This window comes from Cyclopterus lumpus, chromosome 12 (assembly GCF_009769545.1).
Source record: "Cyclopterus lumpus isolate fCycLum1 chromosome 12, fCycLum1.pri, whole genome shotgun sequence".
NCBI classification, from domain to species: domain Eukaryota; kingdom Metazoa; phylum Chordata; class Actinopteri; order Perciformes; family Cyclopteridae; genus Cyclopterus; species Cyclopterus lumpus.
In genome coordinates this window covers 15107391-15120392 of record NC_046977.1, presented here as the reverse complement: position 1 = coordinate 15120392, position 13002 = coordinate 15107391, and the positions used below count along the sequence as shown (strand labels likewise).

The window sequence follows — 13002 nt, the reverse complement described above, 5'->3', positions numbered from 1 at the left end:
TTCGCTGTGAGCTGAATGCTCCGAGCCATTGATTGGCTGAGCACATCTGTTTCAAATGCGTTCCCCGGACAACTACGGGTCACGTGATTTAGAGTTGTTATTTTCCTATTTCCGGCTAAGTCTTTCATTTTTGTTTTCTAAATTCAACATTTTTTTAAAAATGTGTTCTTTACAGCAACGAAAATATTCAGTGAACACGTTTGTTTTCCCCCAAAACAAGAACCGTGCTGGCTTGTTTCACAAAAAGAATGATCACAATCCGGAAGTTAATGCATTTACATGTGTTTTCATTCTCTGCATTTAACCCATCCTTAGTTATTAAGGAACCGTGGGCTGCAGTGAACCCCAGATTACTCTCACGTTATTTTCTGCACTACATCCCCAATTCATTGTCACTGTTGTTGTTTTTATATTGTACATACATGTTGCTACTCTGTTGTCTTTAATGTCTTTTTATATTTATCTATATGTGTCATTTAAATATGTATGTACGACGAGAGCGTACGTGTTACCGGAGTCAAATTCCATGTATGTGCACACAAACATGGCCAATAAAGCTGATTCAATTCAATTCAGTTTATTTTGTATAGCCCAATATCACAAATTACAAATTTGCCTCAGAGGGCTTTACAATCTGTACACATACGACATCCCTGTCCCAGGACCTCACATCGGATCAGGAAAAAACTCCCCCAAAAAATAACCTTTCACAGGGAAAAAAGGGAAGAAACCTTCAGGAGAGCAACAGAGGAGGATCCCTCTCCCCGGATGGACAGAAGCAATAGATGTCATGTGTACAGAATGAACAGCATTTACAAAGTTACATAAACACATTACATGAATATGATAATGTATGAATGGAGCTCCAATCCATGAAACAGAAGAAAGTAGAGAGGAGGGGGGGCTGGGCACATCAGCAGGGCCAACGCGGGAGGCCGGCTCACCAGGCATCAGACACCGCCAGGTCCAATGGACCCTATGAGGTGTGTGATTCTGATTCTGATTATGTTGTTTGGTTCTGTTCCTCTCTCCTCTTCTCTATCTCCTTTTGTATGAATGCATGTCCCATCAATGCACATTACTAACTCTACTTCTTCCCCTGAGTTTTTGTGCTTTCTCTCTCTATTGCTTGTTGCATTGCAATTAGTATTGCCAATACCATTACTGCTTTTCTTATCATTATTATTCTACTATATCCACTGTTGCTGTTATTATTGGTGTATCGATGTGAGGTCCCGGGACAGAGGATGTCGTAAGTGTACAGATTATAAAAGCCTCTGAGGCAAATTTGTAATTTGTGAATACTGCTTTACAAAATAAATTGAATTGAATTGAAATAACGACTTGATCGCCCTACATTCCCCAAAACAGCCATTCTGCTGTCTTCAAATTGCTCTACTTTGAATATGCAGCTATATTGTGTGTCCGGGGATCAATATGTGGAACTCTTTACCTACAAAACTCAAAATGCTTTGGAACTAAAGTTGAATCAGCAATGTATAATAATAATAATACATCGAATTTATATAGTGCTTTTCAAAACACACAAATACGCTTTACATAAGGCATAGACATCCATCCATTATCACCCGCTTATCCGGGGTCGGGTCGCAGTGGCAGCAGGTTCAGCAGGCCGACCCAGGCTTCCCTCTCACCCGCAACACTTTCCAGCTCATTCTGGGGATCCCGAGGCGTTCCAAGGCCAGCCGGGAGATATAATCCCTCCAGCGTGTCCTCGGTCTTCCCCGGGGCCTCCTACCAGTTGGACGTGCCCGGAAAACCTCTAATGGGAGGCGTCCAGGAGGCATCCTGACTAGATGCCCGAACCACCTCAGCTGACTCCTTTGGACACGAAGGAGCAGCGACTCGACTCCAAGCTCCCCCCTGATGTCCGAGCTCCTTACCCTATCTCTAAGGCTGAGCCCGGCCACCCTACGGAGGAAGCTCATTTCGGCCGCTTGTATCCGAGCATAGACATACAAAACTAAATAGAAAGACAAAGAGCAAACAAACAAACAAACAAATAGAACAGTTCAGGTAAAAACTTGAGAAGCTCTGAGGAATGAGTCATATAGTGGAGGGTAGAGTGCAGGGGTCAGCAGGTGAAGGCGAGTTTGAAGAGGTTGGTTTTGAGGGCTTGTTTGAATGATGAAAGGGTGGGAGCATGGCGGATGTGAATGGGGAGGGCGTTCCAGAGGGGGGGGGGGGCAGCAGCTGAGAAAGCCCTGTCACCCCAGGTCCAGTGCTTGGTCCTGATGGTCTTCAGAGTGTTTGCACCGGCGGACCTGAGGCAACGGGTTGGGGCTTGGAGGGGGAGGAGGTCTGAAAGGTAGGGAGGGCCCATGTTGTTTAGGACTTTGTAAGTGTTGAATAGTATTTCAAAGTCTATCCTGAATTTGACCGGGAGCCAGTGAAGGTTGTGTAGGACCGGGGTGATGTGGTCATAGCGGCGGGTGGAGGTGAGCAGTCGAGCAGCAGAGTTCTGAACATACTGAAGTTTGTTGAGAATTTTGTTAGGAGAGCCAAAGAGGTGCTGTTGCAGTAGTCAAGTCTGGAGGTTACGAGGGCATGGATAAGAATTTCAGTGGTGGCAGAGGACAGGGAGGGCCGGAGGCGTGCAATGTTCCTGAGATGAAAGAAGACAGTTTTGGTGATGTGGTTGGTGTGGGGTAGGAAAGAGAGGGTGAGGTCAAGGATGATACTGAGGTTGTGGACCTGGGTGGAGGGGGTGACGATGGAGCCATCATGACCTGGGTGGAGGGGTGACGATGGAGCCATCAATATCGAGAGCCAAGGTCTGGGCTGAGCGGGTAAGGGAGTCGGGCCGAATGTAGTCATGAATGAGCTGGGGCTTGTCATTGAGTTTTATGGTGTTTTTAATACCATTGTTTGTCTTGTATTTGTATAAAGGCACAAGGAAATTGTGATTAGTATGTAATACACAAAAAAAGAGCAGCTCAGACATGGTATCAGGAGACAGTATTACATTATCAGGATTAAAAAAACTGATCAGGACTGGAGACATCCCTACTTTTGGAGACTTTTGCTCTGGTGCCCCCTGAACCCTGTGCCTAGACCTGTTGAGTATCCCATTCCGGTATGATGGACCTGTACTATTAATTTCATTGACCTGTTCGAGGGGAGACACAAGAACCATGTCAAAGAACAAGGTAAGACAACATCGCAGCTCAACAGTGAACGTATAAACGTCTTTTGGGGCGGGGGGGGGGGGGGGGGCTGGAGTTTACGAGGAGCATTTGAAGGCAACGCATTCTCTCCAACTTGTTTTTTGATCCAACGTTATGGACGTCCGATCCTGGTCACGTGAAGACAGATCGATACGCAACAGCGAGGCGATGGTCCGTCTACTTGGGTGAATGAAGTAGGTTTTACTTGTTTTGCAATGGCCTGTAATCATTCGTTGCTACACGCCTGCCTTCCAATCAGAGGATCACAGTTTCCGTGACGTCCACCGGAAAAAGAAAGGACGCAAACGCACCACGTAAAACAAAACAGATGCGGCCACAAATCAGCGACAGAGGACGTCGACCGAAGTGTCCCCCAGTGCTCCCAGGCGGAGCGGAGTCTGCGCTTCGTGAGAGGACTGGAACCGGAGGCGCACACCACGACTTCCCTAGACGGCCCTAGATAGTCAGCCTCGAGAGAAACGGAGTCATTCCGTCGCCACTAAAGTTTCAAGAGAAAAGAACACCGTTTCTCAAACACACGGTAAGTGAACTATCGCCAGTGGAACATCGAGCCAGCGAGCAGAAGCGGTTGTTTGGGAAGTTTCTGGACGTAAACAGTGAAACACTAACGTAAACAATGTTAAAGTCACACCTGTGTGCTGACGGGGTTTAACGAGAGCCTCGACGTTAATGTAAATGAGACTTCGTTACAAAAAACACGTGTCGCTGAAAACTTTTATTTTATCGAGCTGTGTTAAGTTTAACATTGCCTATAAGTGAAATACGACTAGGTAATTGTGTAACAGACAAGTTGGCGACTAAATCATTTAAGACCGCCCAATCATATTCAATGTATTTCCTCTTTTAACAACAATCTGTCCAAACTAACAGACGATACAGAGACGATCTGTATTCTATTGGGCTAACCTAATCTCGTTGGCTAGGTCAAGGTTTTACGATTATTGTATCATTGCCTGCTTCACACTGCCGATGTTGGCATCCGTTCACTATGGTAATACTTATAACAGCACCGTGTTCTAAGTTATTGTCAATATATTTAGTGGGAACAAAAACAAAGAGCAGACAAAGCGTCGGTGTGCTATCAGCTAACCACTAGCATGCTAACGTTAGCAGGATCACGAGCATCTGCTCGCACAGTTAGCTGACGAGCAATTAGACTAACTCGCTCTTTGGTTGTCTGTCTTTTAACTCTTTTTTCGGTCAGGGGGGACACTGGTCCCCCTGACCGGAGCCACGTAGCGTGTTTTCTTTCCGACAGAAAGCTTTAGCATCCGCCGTTAGCTCGCTAGCATGACTCAGTGGATTTGGCGAAGTGACGCGACTGTGGCCCGGAGTTAGTCAGGAAGCAGCCGACATACATGGTACTGCTTATTTAAAACACGTATGCATTAGAGATGGTGTTGTTGAGCCTCCCGTTAGCATGACCCCAGGCCTACTAACGCTCCATGCTGGGGGTCAGCGACTGGCCGGAGCTTTTGTCTCCTGTGATAAACGTGCTCGTCTTATTTTGTCGATCTACAGGTGTTGAGCTGAATCTCGTAGCCATGTCCGAATGTATCAGTCCGACTTTCCTGCCGTCTTAACCATGTAGGATTGTGCAGACTCTTGTCCGATTCATATTACGTTTCCTCCGGGTGTTAGAGAGCTGATTGTCTTTGTCCGGAGGGGGTTGGGGGTTACTTCCGACGACGAGGATTCCCATTTTGGCACGACGGCAGCTCTGTTTGCAGGATTCTGGGGATTTGACTATAATTAGACGTGGTCACAGACCTGCTGTATTAAAGTAACCCGAGAGTGCACCTCCTGAGATCACGATGTCACATTGCACTTCTGTGACCGAGGAAAGCCATTACACACTTGTCCATGTGAGCCTGAAGCACTGCAGGCACACAAGACACATGGAGGTGCAGATTGCAGCGCTGTAGGGTCAACAGTTTGGAGGACTCTGATGTGATTACGTCCCTGCGTGGTTATCTTATCCCAGGCTTCAGACCCCTTTTCAAAGTCTTCAGTGATGAAGATTGAAAAGATATTGGCATACAATGCAAACAAACATATTTAAAATGGTATACGTTGCAATCTCTCCCCGAAACCACTATCTCGTGACTGACCTCATGTGATGATACTAGAGCTGTCTCTTGCCCTGAAGAAGACAGTGAGATGCGAGTGAAAGCTTTAAAAAAAAAAAAGGGGGGGGGGGTTACGATTATTTATCACGCATACTTATTTCCAATCCCTGCTTAGGTCATATAATTATCAGGTTTTAATTGTTGTGTTTTTTACTACTGAGGAAATAACTGAGGAAAATGGCTACTGTGCCTGGTGATGCATGGTTTTTCTAGGTAGACAGGGGCAACAATGCAGTTCTGACCTTGTCATATACAGATATTCATTTGTTCACTTAAGTCTGCAAACAAACAGCAACATCAAATATGAATATCCCATATTTTGATTGTTGGCTGTAATGCAGCTGAGTTTAGTTGAATCATGATATCGCAGTATTTTGCTGTCCAGACAAGAGTCACGTTTATCAGATTGATAAGTGACACACACCAACTTGTCTTTGTGCACAGTGACTCAGTAATGACACCTAATAATTCAAATGAATTCTGGAGATCTATTTATAACTTTTCAGGCCATTCCTTTACCCTGTATTTTAGTTTTACACACACTCATCCTTCCACCATGTGTCTTTGTTTGTATCCTCAGGGACACCAGGTGGCAGACATCATCATGGCCCAGGAGACCAATCAGAGCCCAGTCCCTATGCTGTGTGCTAATGGATGTGGTTTCTATGGCAACCCTAGGACTAATGGCATGTGCTCTGTGTGCCATAAGGAGCACCTGTCAAGGCAGAACAATGGAGGAGTCAGTACTTTGACTGCTCTTGGTAAGACCGGCTTTGCCCGACACACATTTTTTGATAATTGTTTTTGTTTGCATGTTGGCTAAAACTCCCAACCTCTGTGTCCAACTAACATGTGGTGAAATTTCCCACAGGCGGCAACAGTGGCTCCTTAGCTGAAGCGTCTGCCATCCAGAGGTTAGAGGCCACCTTAAATAATGCTGTCGCTGCTGCTGAGGTGGCCGCTGAAGCCGCTGCCTCTGCTGAGGCTGCTTCCGCCATGGCTCTTAGGTGAGGGGATCTCCCAGGGTGCATTACACTAGTTCAAACAAGCTTTCGGGGTTTCTATTTTGAAATGGGAAGATGAGATCAAAATGTCGACTTCAAAGCCTGTTTCAAAAACAACAATTTTTTTAATTAAAAATCTTGGTTTAACTTTAAATCAATTTGCCCCAAACTTTCAAACTTAAAATACGGAAGATCAAATATAAGATGCTAGCAAACAATGCAATGTTTTGTTAAAAAAAATGTTATCATTTTAAGCCTAGTCTTGCGAAACTCTGATTAGAACTAATCTTGGATTAAACTAATCCTTGTTGACTCAACCTAGCCTCCTTGCGTCCTAAATGTTAGTTCATAGTAACTTCCAGGGCGCTGACATTTATAGAAATGGACATAATCTGTAAACAAATTGTTTCCACTTACAAAGTCTTGAATGTCACATCGGTGGGTCATTCGTGTGGGCCTAAAGGCACCAATCACCCTAAAGCAGTACATCCTCAGTAGGATCTAATGAGACAGTTGAATAAATGAGAAATTTGGTTGTGTAATTTATTTTACGAACTTTGTCCTGTTTATCCTTTTGCAGTGGGGGTTCAGCTGCCATGTCTGTAACGCAGCAGTTGACTGAGATGAGCCTCTCCTGCGAGGAGAAAGGAGCATCGGGGAGCAAAGTAGAGCTCACAGAGCCAGGTGGGTTGGATGAAAATGTATATTTCTATTTGGTTATTAAGTATAAACTTAAATATTGACATTGTAATATACAATTGCCCATATCTAAATCTAATAATACGTTTTAGTGAGGGATAGAATTTCTCTTTTACACTTCTATGTTTGGAACTTTACTGAGTTAAATGGTTTTTTTCTTATGCGTCTCCAGTTTTGACTCAGCCCACGTCCTCGGCCTCTCATCCCTCCACTGCTGGCAGTGAGCAGTCTAAAGACCCAGAGCCCCAAAAATCCAAGAAGAATCGCTGCTTTATGTGTCGCAAAAAGGTTGGCCTTACAGGTAAGACCACCAACAGCCCACTGTCATTAGAAAGTGTCACAGGTTGGTTCTTTTTCTTGTGGGTCAAGTTCATAGTTTGGTTTACATCATTTAGGTATTTACAAGATGACATGTTCTTGTCAAGCGACAGCATTTCTTCCAGTTTGAACACCTGAGATTGACTCGCGATAGCAGCTGCTATGCAGCGTCTTCTGGCTCAAAATGCGAATGCAATGCAGCGCCACGCACAGCGAGCTCTCCTTATCTGCCATGTTGTCATGCAGTCCACAGCAGAATACGAGCAGCGGATAGACTTTAATTTTCACAATGGCTGAAAAAAATATAACACAACCTCGGATGAGTTCAGAAGTCATTAATTTCCACCTCTTCCTAAACCAAAAACATCTTTTATCAAGTTTTAAAGTTTCCCTTGAAGCTGAAGTTCCTATTTTGTGGGTCTTTCAATTAGTGATTTTTTTTTTTACTCAACTTTTTTGCATAAGGAATCCTGCAACAGATCAGTTAAGTCTAATGTGTCCAGCTGTTGTGGCTACCAAATGTTGACCTGTCTCTACCAGTCATTTTACAAGATGAGTGTTAGGGTTAACTTCCTGCCCCATGTGTGCCGGGATGTAAATGTGAGCGCTTTATTGATCTGACGCGACCTGTCCTCTGCTGTGGCCTTTCAGGTTTTGACTGCCGCTGTGGGAATCTGTTCTGTGGACTTCACCGTTACTCGGATAAGCATAACTGTCCGTACGACTACAAAGCGGAAGCTGCTGACAAGATTCGCAAAGAGAACCCCGTGGTTGTCGCCGACAAGATCCAGAGAATATGAAAAGGACTCTCAGTTTGACTTTGACCACTGGGATCTATAGGCTTTATTAAAAAAAAAAAAAATGGACTTGAGCCCGACCTTCTTCCCGAAGGACCCGTTTGTTTTTTCCCCCTCGTTTGTTTCACATTCAAGATTTTCTCCCCCCTTGCATGAAAGTTCACATCTTTTCAGCCTTCATTCTTGTTTTTGTGTGCTTCTAACACTTTTTTAAAGGGTTGTATATGAGGGGAGGTGGGGGTCCATATCATTGGAAGTGACTGCAGGAGGTTGCTGATGTAGGAGTCGTTGTGCCGACTGTTTTGTGACACAACCCGCCCGAGATCGCTTGAACACTGCCTGAAAAAGGGCTCGGACCCTTGGCCCTGTTTGGACTCCAACTTTTCCTGCTGTTCGCTGATGAAGCCGTCTCAGCCGTGCTTGCTCTCTGCTGGCTTGAGTAGCAAAATGTTTTTGTTTTTTTCCTGCCTCATCTGAACTCTGTGAGGTCAGAGTTTAGCCCTCCTTACTGGTCAGACTGGTGAGTTATCAGCCTCAAATGCTTCTTTGTGCCGCTGGAATCTCACCTCCCACCACCACACAGTGCAGACACACAAAAGAAGAAGACTTTGTTGCTATCCCTTTCCTGCCAGCTGGCTCGTATTCCTGCCCTCCTGCTGTGTTTGTGTATGCGGCACGAGAAACGCACCGTAGGTTTCACGATTTACTTTTTATTTTCTCCCGTTGACCGTGGGCTGAATGCTGTGACGCGCTCGGTACCCTGGGATCTGACTAGCAGGCACGCCAACGTCCTGCTTTGTTGGTCATAACCATCCACTGAAGTCATTAAATGTTTGTCTCCCTCCTGCCTCCCAGTGGTCTGTATGCTGTGTGTGACAAGTAGCCTAAACTTGTATTAATTTTTGCCTTTGGAAGGGTTTAGCTCCACTAATATTTCATCTTTTACTTCACTATTGAATGTTTTCCTCTATTTTTAATGTGAGCTGACGAATTAAAAAAGAAAAGTTGGACTGTTGCACACTGCGTATCAAACACAAGTGTGTTTGTTGGAGTAAATGTGGTCGGCTGTTGTATGAGACGGAGTGGCTGTGTACCGCGGTGAATTAGACCTGTGGTCGTAGGTTATTAATCATTTTCCGTTTTTGATTTTGATTTTATTTTGGTCTGGCTGCTTAATGTGTTTTTTTTTGTTTTTTTTACCCTATTTTAGTTATGCAAGTTTGTACAAACATCTTTATTTATATACTGCAGTGTGCGTAATCTTCCAATAATAAAGAATTCATTGTATGATGTAAATAAATTATGTTCACAAATATAAAATCAAGCGTCCTTGTCTCTTCAGTTTGACATGTCACTGTTTTTCCGTCTGATATCTTGGCCTTCATTTCTGAACTTGTATCCACATGGTTCTACTTAATATTCAGTTATTTTACAGTACCCAATTAAATGCTCAGTTACACTATCTGTTTTAATAGGAACGGTTCACATCAAGATCAATAACTCATTCTTTCCTCTTAACTGCTATTCAAATAGTTAATTGCTGAGTGGGTGAGATATCGTCTTTGCCACTAGATGGCACTCTTCGTGGTGCTCAAAGCAACTCCACAGCGATGTCTCTTCCTGAAATAGTGTCCCTTGTTTCTCTAAAATAGAATCCACAAGTTGTGATCACTGGAACTATATTTTACCGTGTGTGTATATAGATGCGCGCATCTATACACACCTCTCGCCCGTGTCCGTGTTCAAAGGTGACATTGACTGGCCTGACAACTCCTTTTTAGTTTTCACCAGCGATTGTCGAGAACGAGACCTCAAATATTGTCTAAGCATATCTATAATGATGCATAAACCCGACATTTACCGCAGCTCTGTTTGCATGTGCCTGAAGTGAACGTGACCGTGGGTTACTTCTTAATTCATGTTTCTTTGCAGGCGTGAACACTGCCCACACAACGCTTTAATGTTTTACTTCTTGGATTCAGCAACATTCAGATCTAGTTCTGCTTTATGTTTTCAAACCTTTCATTATGTCCGTATAACTTAATATTGCTTTTGCAGTATAGTATTCTCTTGGTGGCTCTGCTCTGAAGTGCGGAGTACAAATTGCTGTCCGCCTGCAATAAGTTCCAGATTATTATTGTTTGAATCTGCATTGATAAATCTCACAACATTAGATAAATGAAGCGTACAAATCAAGCCAGATGTGTTGCTATTAATTTGTGTGTGTGTGTGTGTGTACTGCAAGCACAGCTTTGCGGTCAGAGAGGAGCCACTTGTTGCTGTTTGAGATGCTGACCTGTGAGCCACTGATTCCCCATCAACTGAAGGGCTGCTGTTCTGAACCCGAACGAGAAGAATACTATTTGCAGTTTAAATGTTCTCCCTTTGATTCCATATTTTATGAGCTTCTCTCTCTCTCTTTGTTTTATTAATGTTAGTTTAGGGTCAGAACACACAAATGAAGATTTTGACATTTTTGCTGTAGCTGTATGCTATCTTCACTCATATCTTCATACATATAAAAGCTATAGCTGTATGCATTGTCTAGATCTGAAGGTTATGCAAGTTACAATACTGCCAACAATGCTTATTTCCTTTCTAGACATGCAATGTCACTTAATACGAGTGTGTGTGTGAACTTCAATATGACTGTGAAGAAACATCGTATGATTTTATGCTCCGTTTGACCTTTAATAGCACTGAAATAATAGCGATCATAAAACTATAGCACCTTGAAAAAGGCCTTACGGCTAAATGTGAGGTACTGTATGTTACATATTTCATGACATGCATGACCGTGTTGATCAGGGCACAGGAAAGTAGTACAGGATGAACACAATGAAATTTGATTTCAATATAATATTGCATTGTACTGTTTAGTAAGTTAACAGTATTTGTTTTTCTCCTTATCTTGAATAAACAAAGAAATTGCTGTATGTTTCCTACAAGATGTAGATATCATTTTGTCTAATTTTCAGGAGAACTTTGTTGCTATATATATATATATATATATATATATATATACGTACAAATATTACTCACGCATTAATCAAGAGAAGAACAGTTCATAATCCACAGCAAAACAAGAACCCCCTATATAAATGTAAACAAAAAATGCAAATCACTGTGAGATCCTTGAGCATAGAGCCATAAACGGCCTCAAAAGTATTAGATGGATCCAGCAGTATGCAAGAGAGAGTCAGAAAGATGCACACACACAATGACACACGCACAACCTTGTACTGATCTCCTGAGATAATATTGAAAAAAAATAATAAGGACAAAAAGAAGAAAGAGCAAAGGACGAAATTAATCGCTCGTGCAGCTCTAATGGGACATTTCATTTATTTAATGTTAATCTGTTTTTATGCTCTCACCAATGTCTTTACTGTAATCCAGATGACGTATGTGACTAATAAACTGAGAGACACAGAGTCAAAATTGAGAGTTTGCACATGTACAGTACAATCTGATAAAGTATAGCCCTTATTATGAAGTCCCAAATGTCACATTGTCACCCTTGAGTTTTGTCTCTCCCTCTTCTTTGATTCATGGTAAAAAATAAAAAGGATAATGCCAATAAAATAAAGAGCAATTGTCAATTTTCTGCCAGAGGTGTGATGGTTTTCAGTGGAAATAGAAAAGAGCATAAAATGGATTTATGCCGGAAATAATGCTGAGAGAGAGAGAATGACTACAAGAGATCGTCTTTAAACCACTTACCTATTCCATAGCTCAATTAGCTTCTTTTTTTTAATGTTTTTTATCCCGACCAAGATGTTAAGTGGATCGTATTTACATGAACACCACATTCATTTAGACCGGGCTCCTGTGAGTCACCATTGTTACAGTTTTTTGTCCGTTGTCGTTCAGTTAATTTGCTGCTCAGTTTGACCCAGTTCAAAGCGTCCAGGTCCAAATGTTCTGGTCCCAAAATAACAGACACATCGTGGTGTTCAAGCCCACCTGCCACTCAAGAAAATGACTCAACCATTGGACTCAAAAACTTCCCGATCATTACAACTCCATTAAACGTTACACCATCCAACTTCTTCTTCGGTCGCCTCCGCTCTAACTTCCATCCCACTGCACCGCTTCCAGCCTCCATCTTCAACAGACACTGCAGCTCCAACACTTGAAATGCAGATCGTTAATGAGCCCCTACCTCCTCTACACCTTCACCAGTTTACAAGATGGATGGAACACCTTTAATACATCTGAAAGTCTGCCTTTTCTTCCTCTTCTTTACATTGTAACTCTAATAGCTCCATCCCCAAGACCCGCTCATCATAAAAGCCTCTCATATTCTGTGCAAAGAAGGCATCAAATGTCTTTTGTGCAAATTGCTGCTCTGCCCCAGAGAGCAACTCAACAAACCTTTGCCCCAGACTTAATATGTGGACATGCACATAAACATCTAGACCAGGGTGCACGACTGTTTTATTGGCTCTGTAATACCTACATGTCTTTGCGTTATATGAAAACATTATTTCCATAATGTCAGATTTCATTGCGTATATCTGTGGGCTGCAAAGTGATGAACTGTAACTGAGGTGGAAATCACACACTTCCCCTCTGTGCTCATTTTGCTTTGAAACATACTCACACGAATACACACACACACACACACACACACACACACACACACACACACACACACACACACACACACAAAGCAACAGGTGCAGCACAGTACCAACCAGAGAGTCGCTTCGTAATAAGCCCTATATCAGTCTCCCCTTGAGCGACTTCAGGGATAATTGAAACAACAAAGGATCACCCTGCCTGAGCGCTGGGAATCACTGAGAGTGGCTCCCACTTCACAAGGAGCCAACATGACACATTA

General features: G+C 43.1%; 1 protein-coding gene across 2 annotated transcripts; it reads left to right on the top strand.

Moving 5' to 3' along the window:
• The first annotated feature begins 3489 nt into the window (after positions 1-3489).
• Positions 3490-9166, top strand: LOC117740477 (AN1-type zinc finger protein 5-like). Of its 2 annotated transcripts, none has more exons than XM_034546908.1 (6): positions 3490-3729; positions 5919-6099; positions 6210-6345; positions 6923-7026; positions 7214-7342; positions 8011-9166. In XM_034546908.1, the coding sequence occupies exons 2-6, from the start codon at positions 5943-5945 to the stop codon at positions 8157-8159; spliced, it is 675 nt and encodes a 224-aa protein (XP_034402799.1). In that variant the 5' UTR covers positions 3490-3729; positions 5919-5942; the 3' UTR covers positions 8160-9166. The 2 variants fall into 2 exon arrangements, with proteins under 2 accessions (XP_034402799.1, XP_034402798.1); XM_034546907.1 differs by lacking the exon at positions 3490-3729 and adding an exon at positions 3751-4200.
• The last annotated feature ends 3836 nt before the right edge of the window (positions 9167-13002 follow it).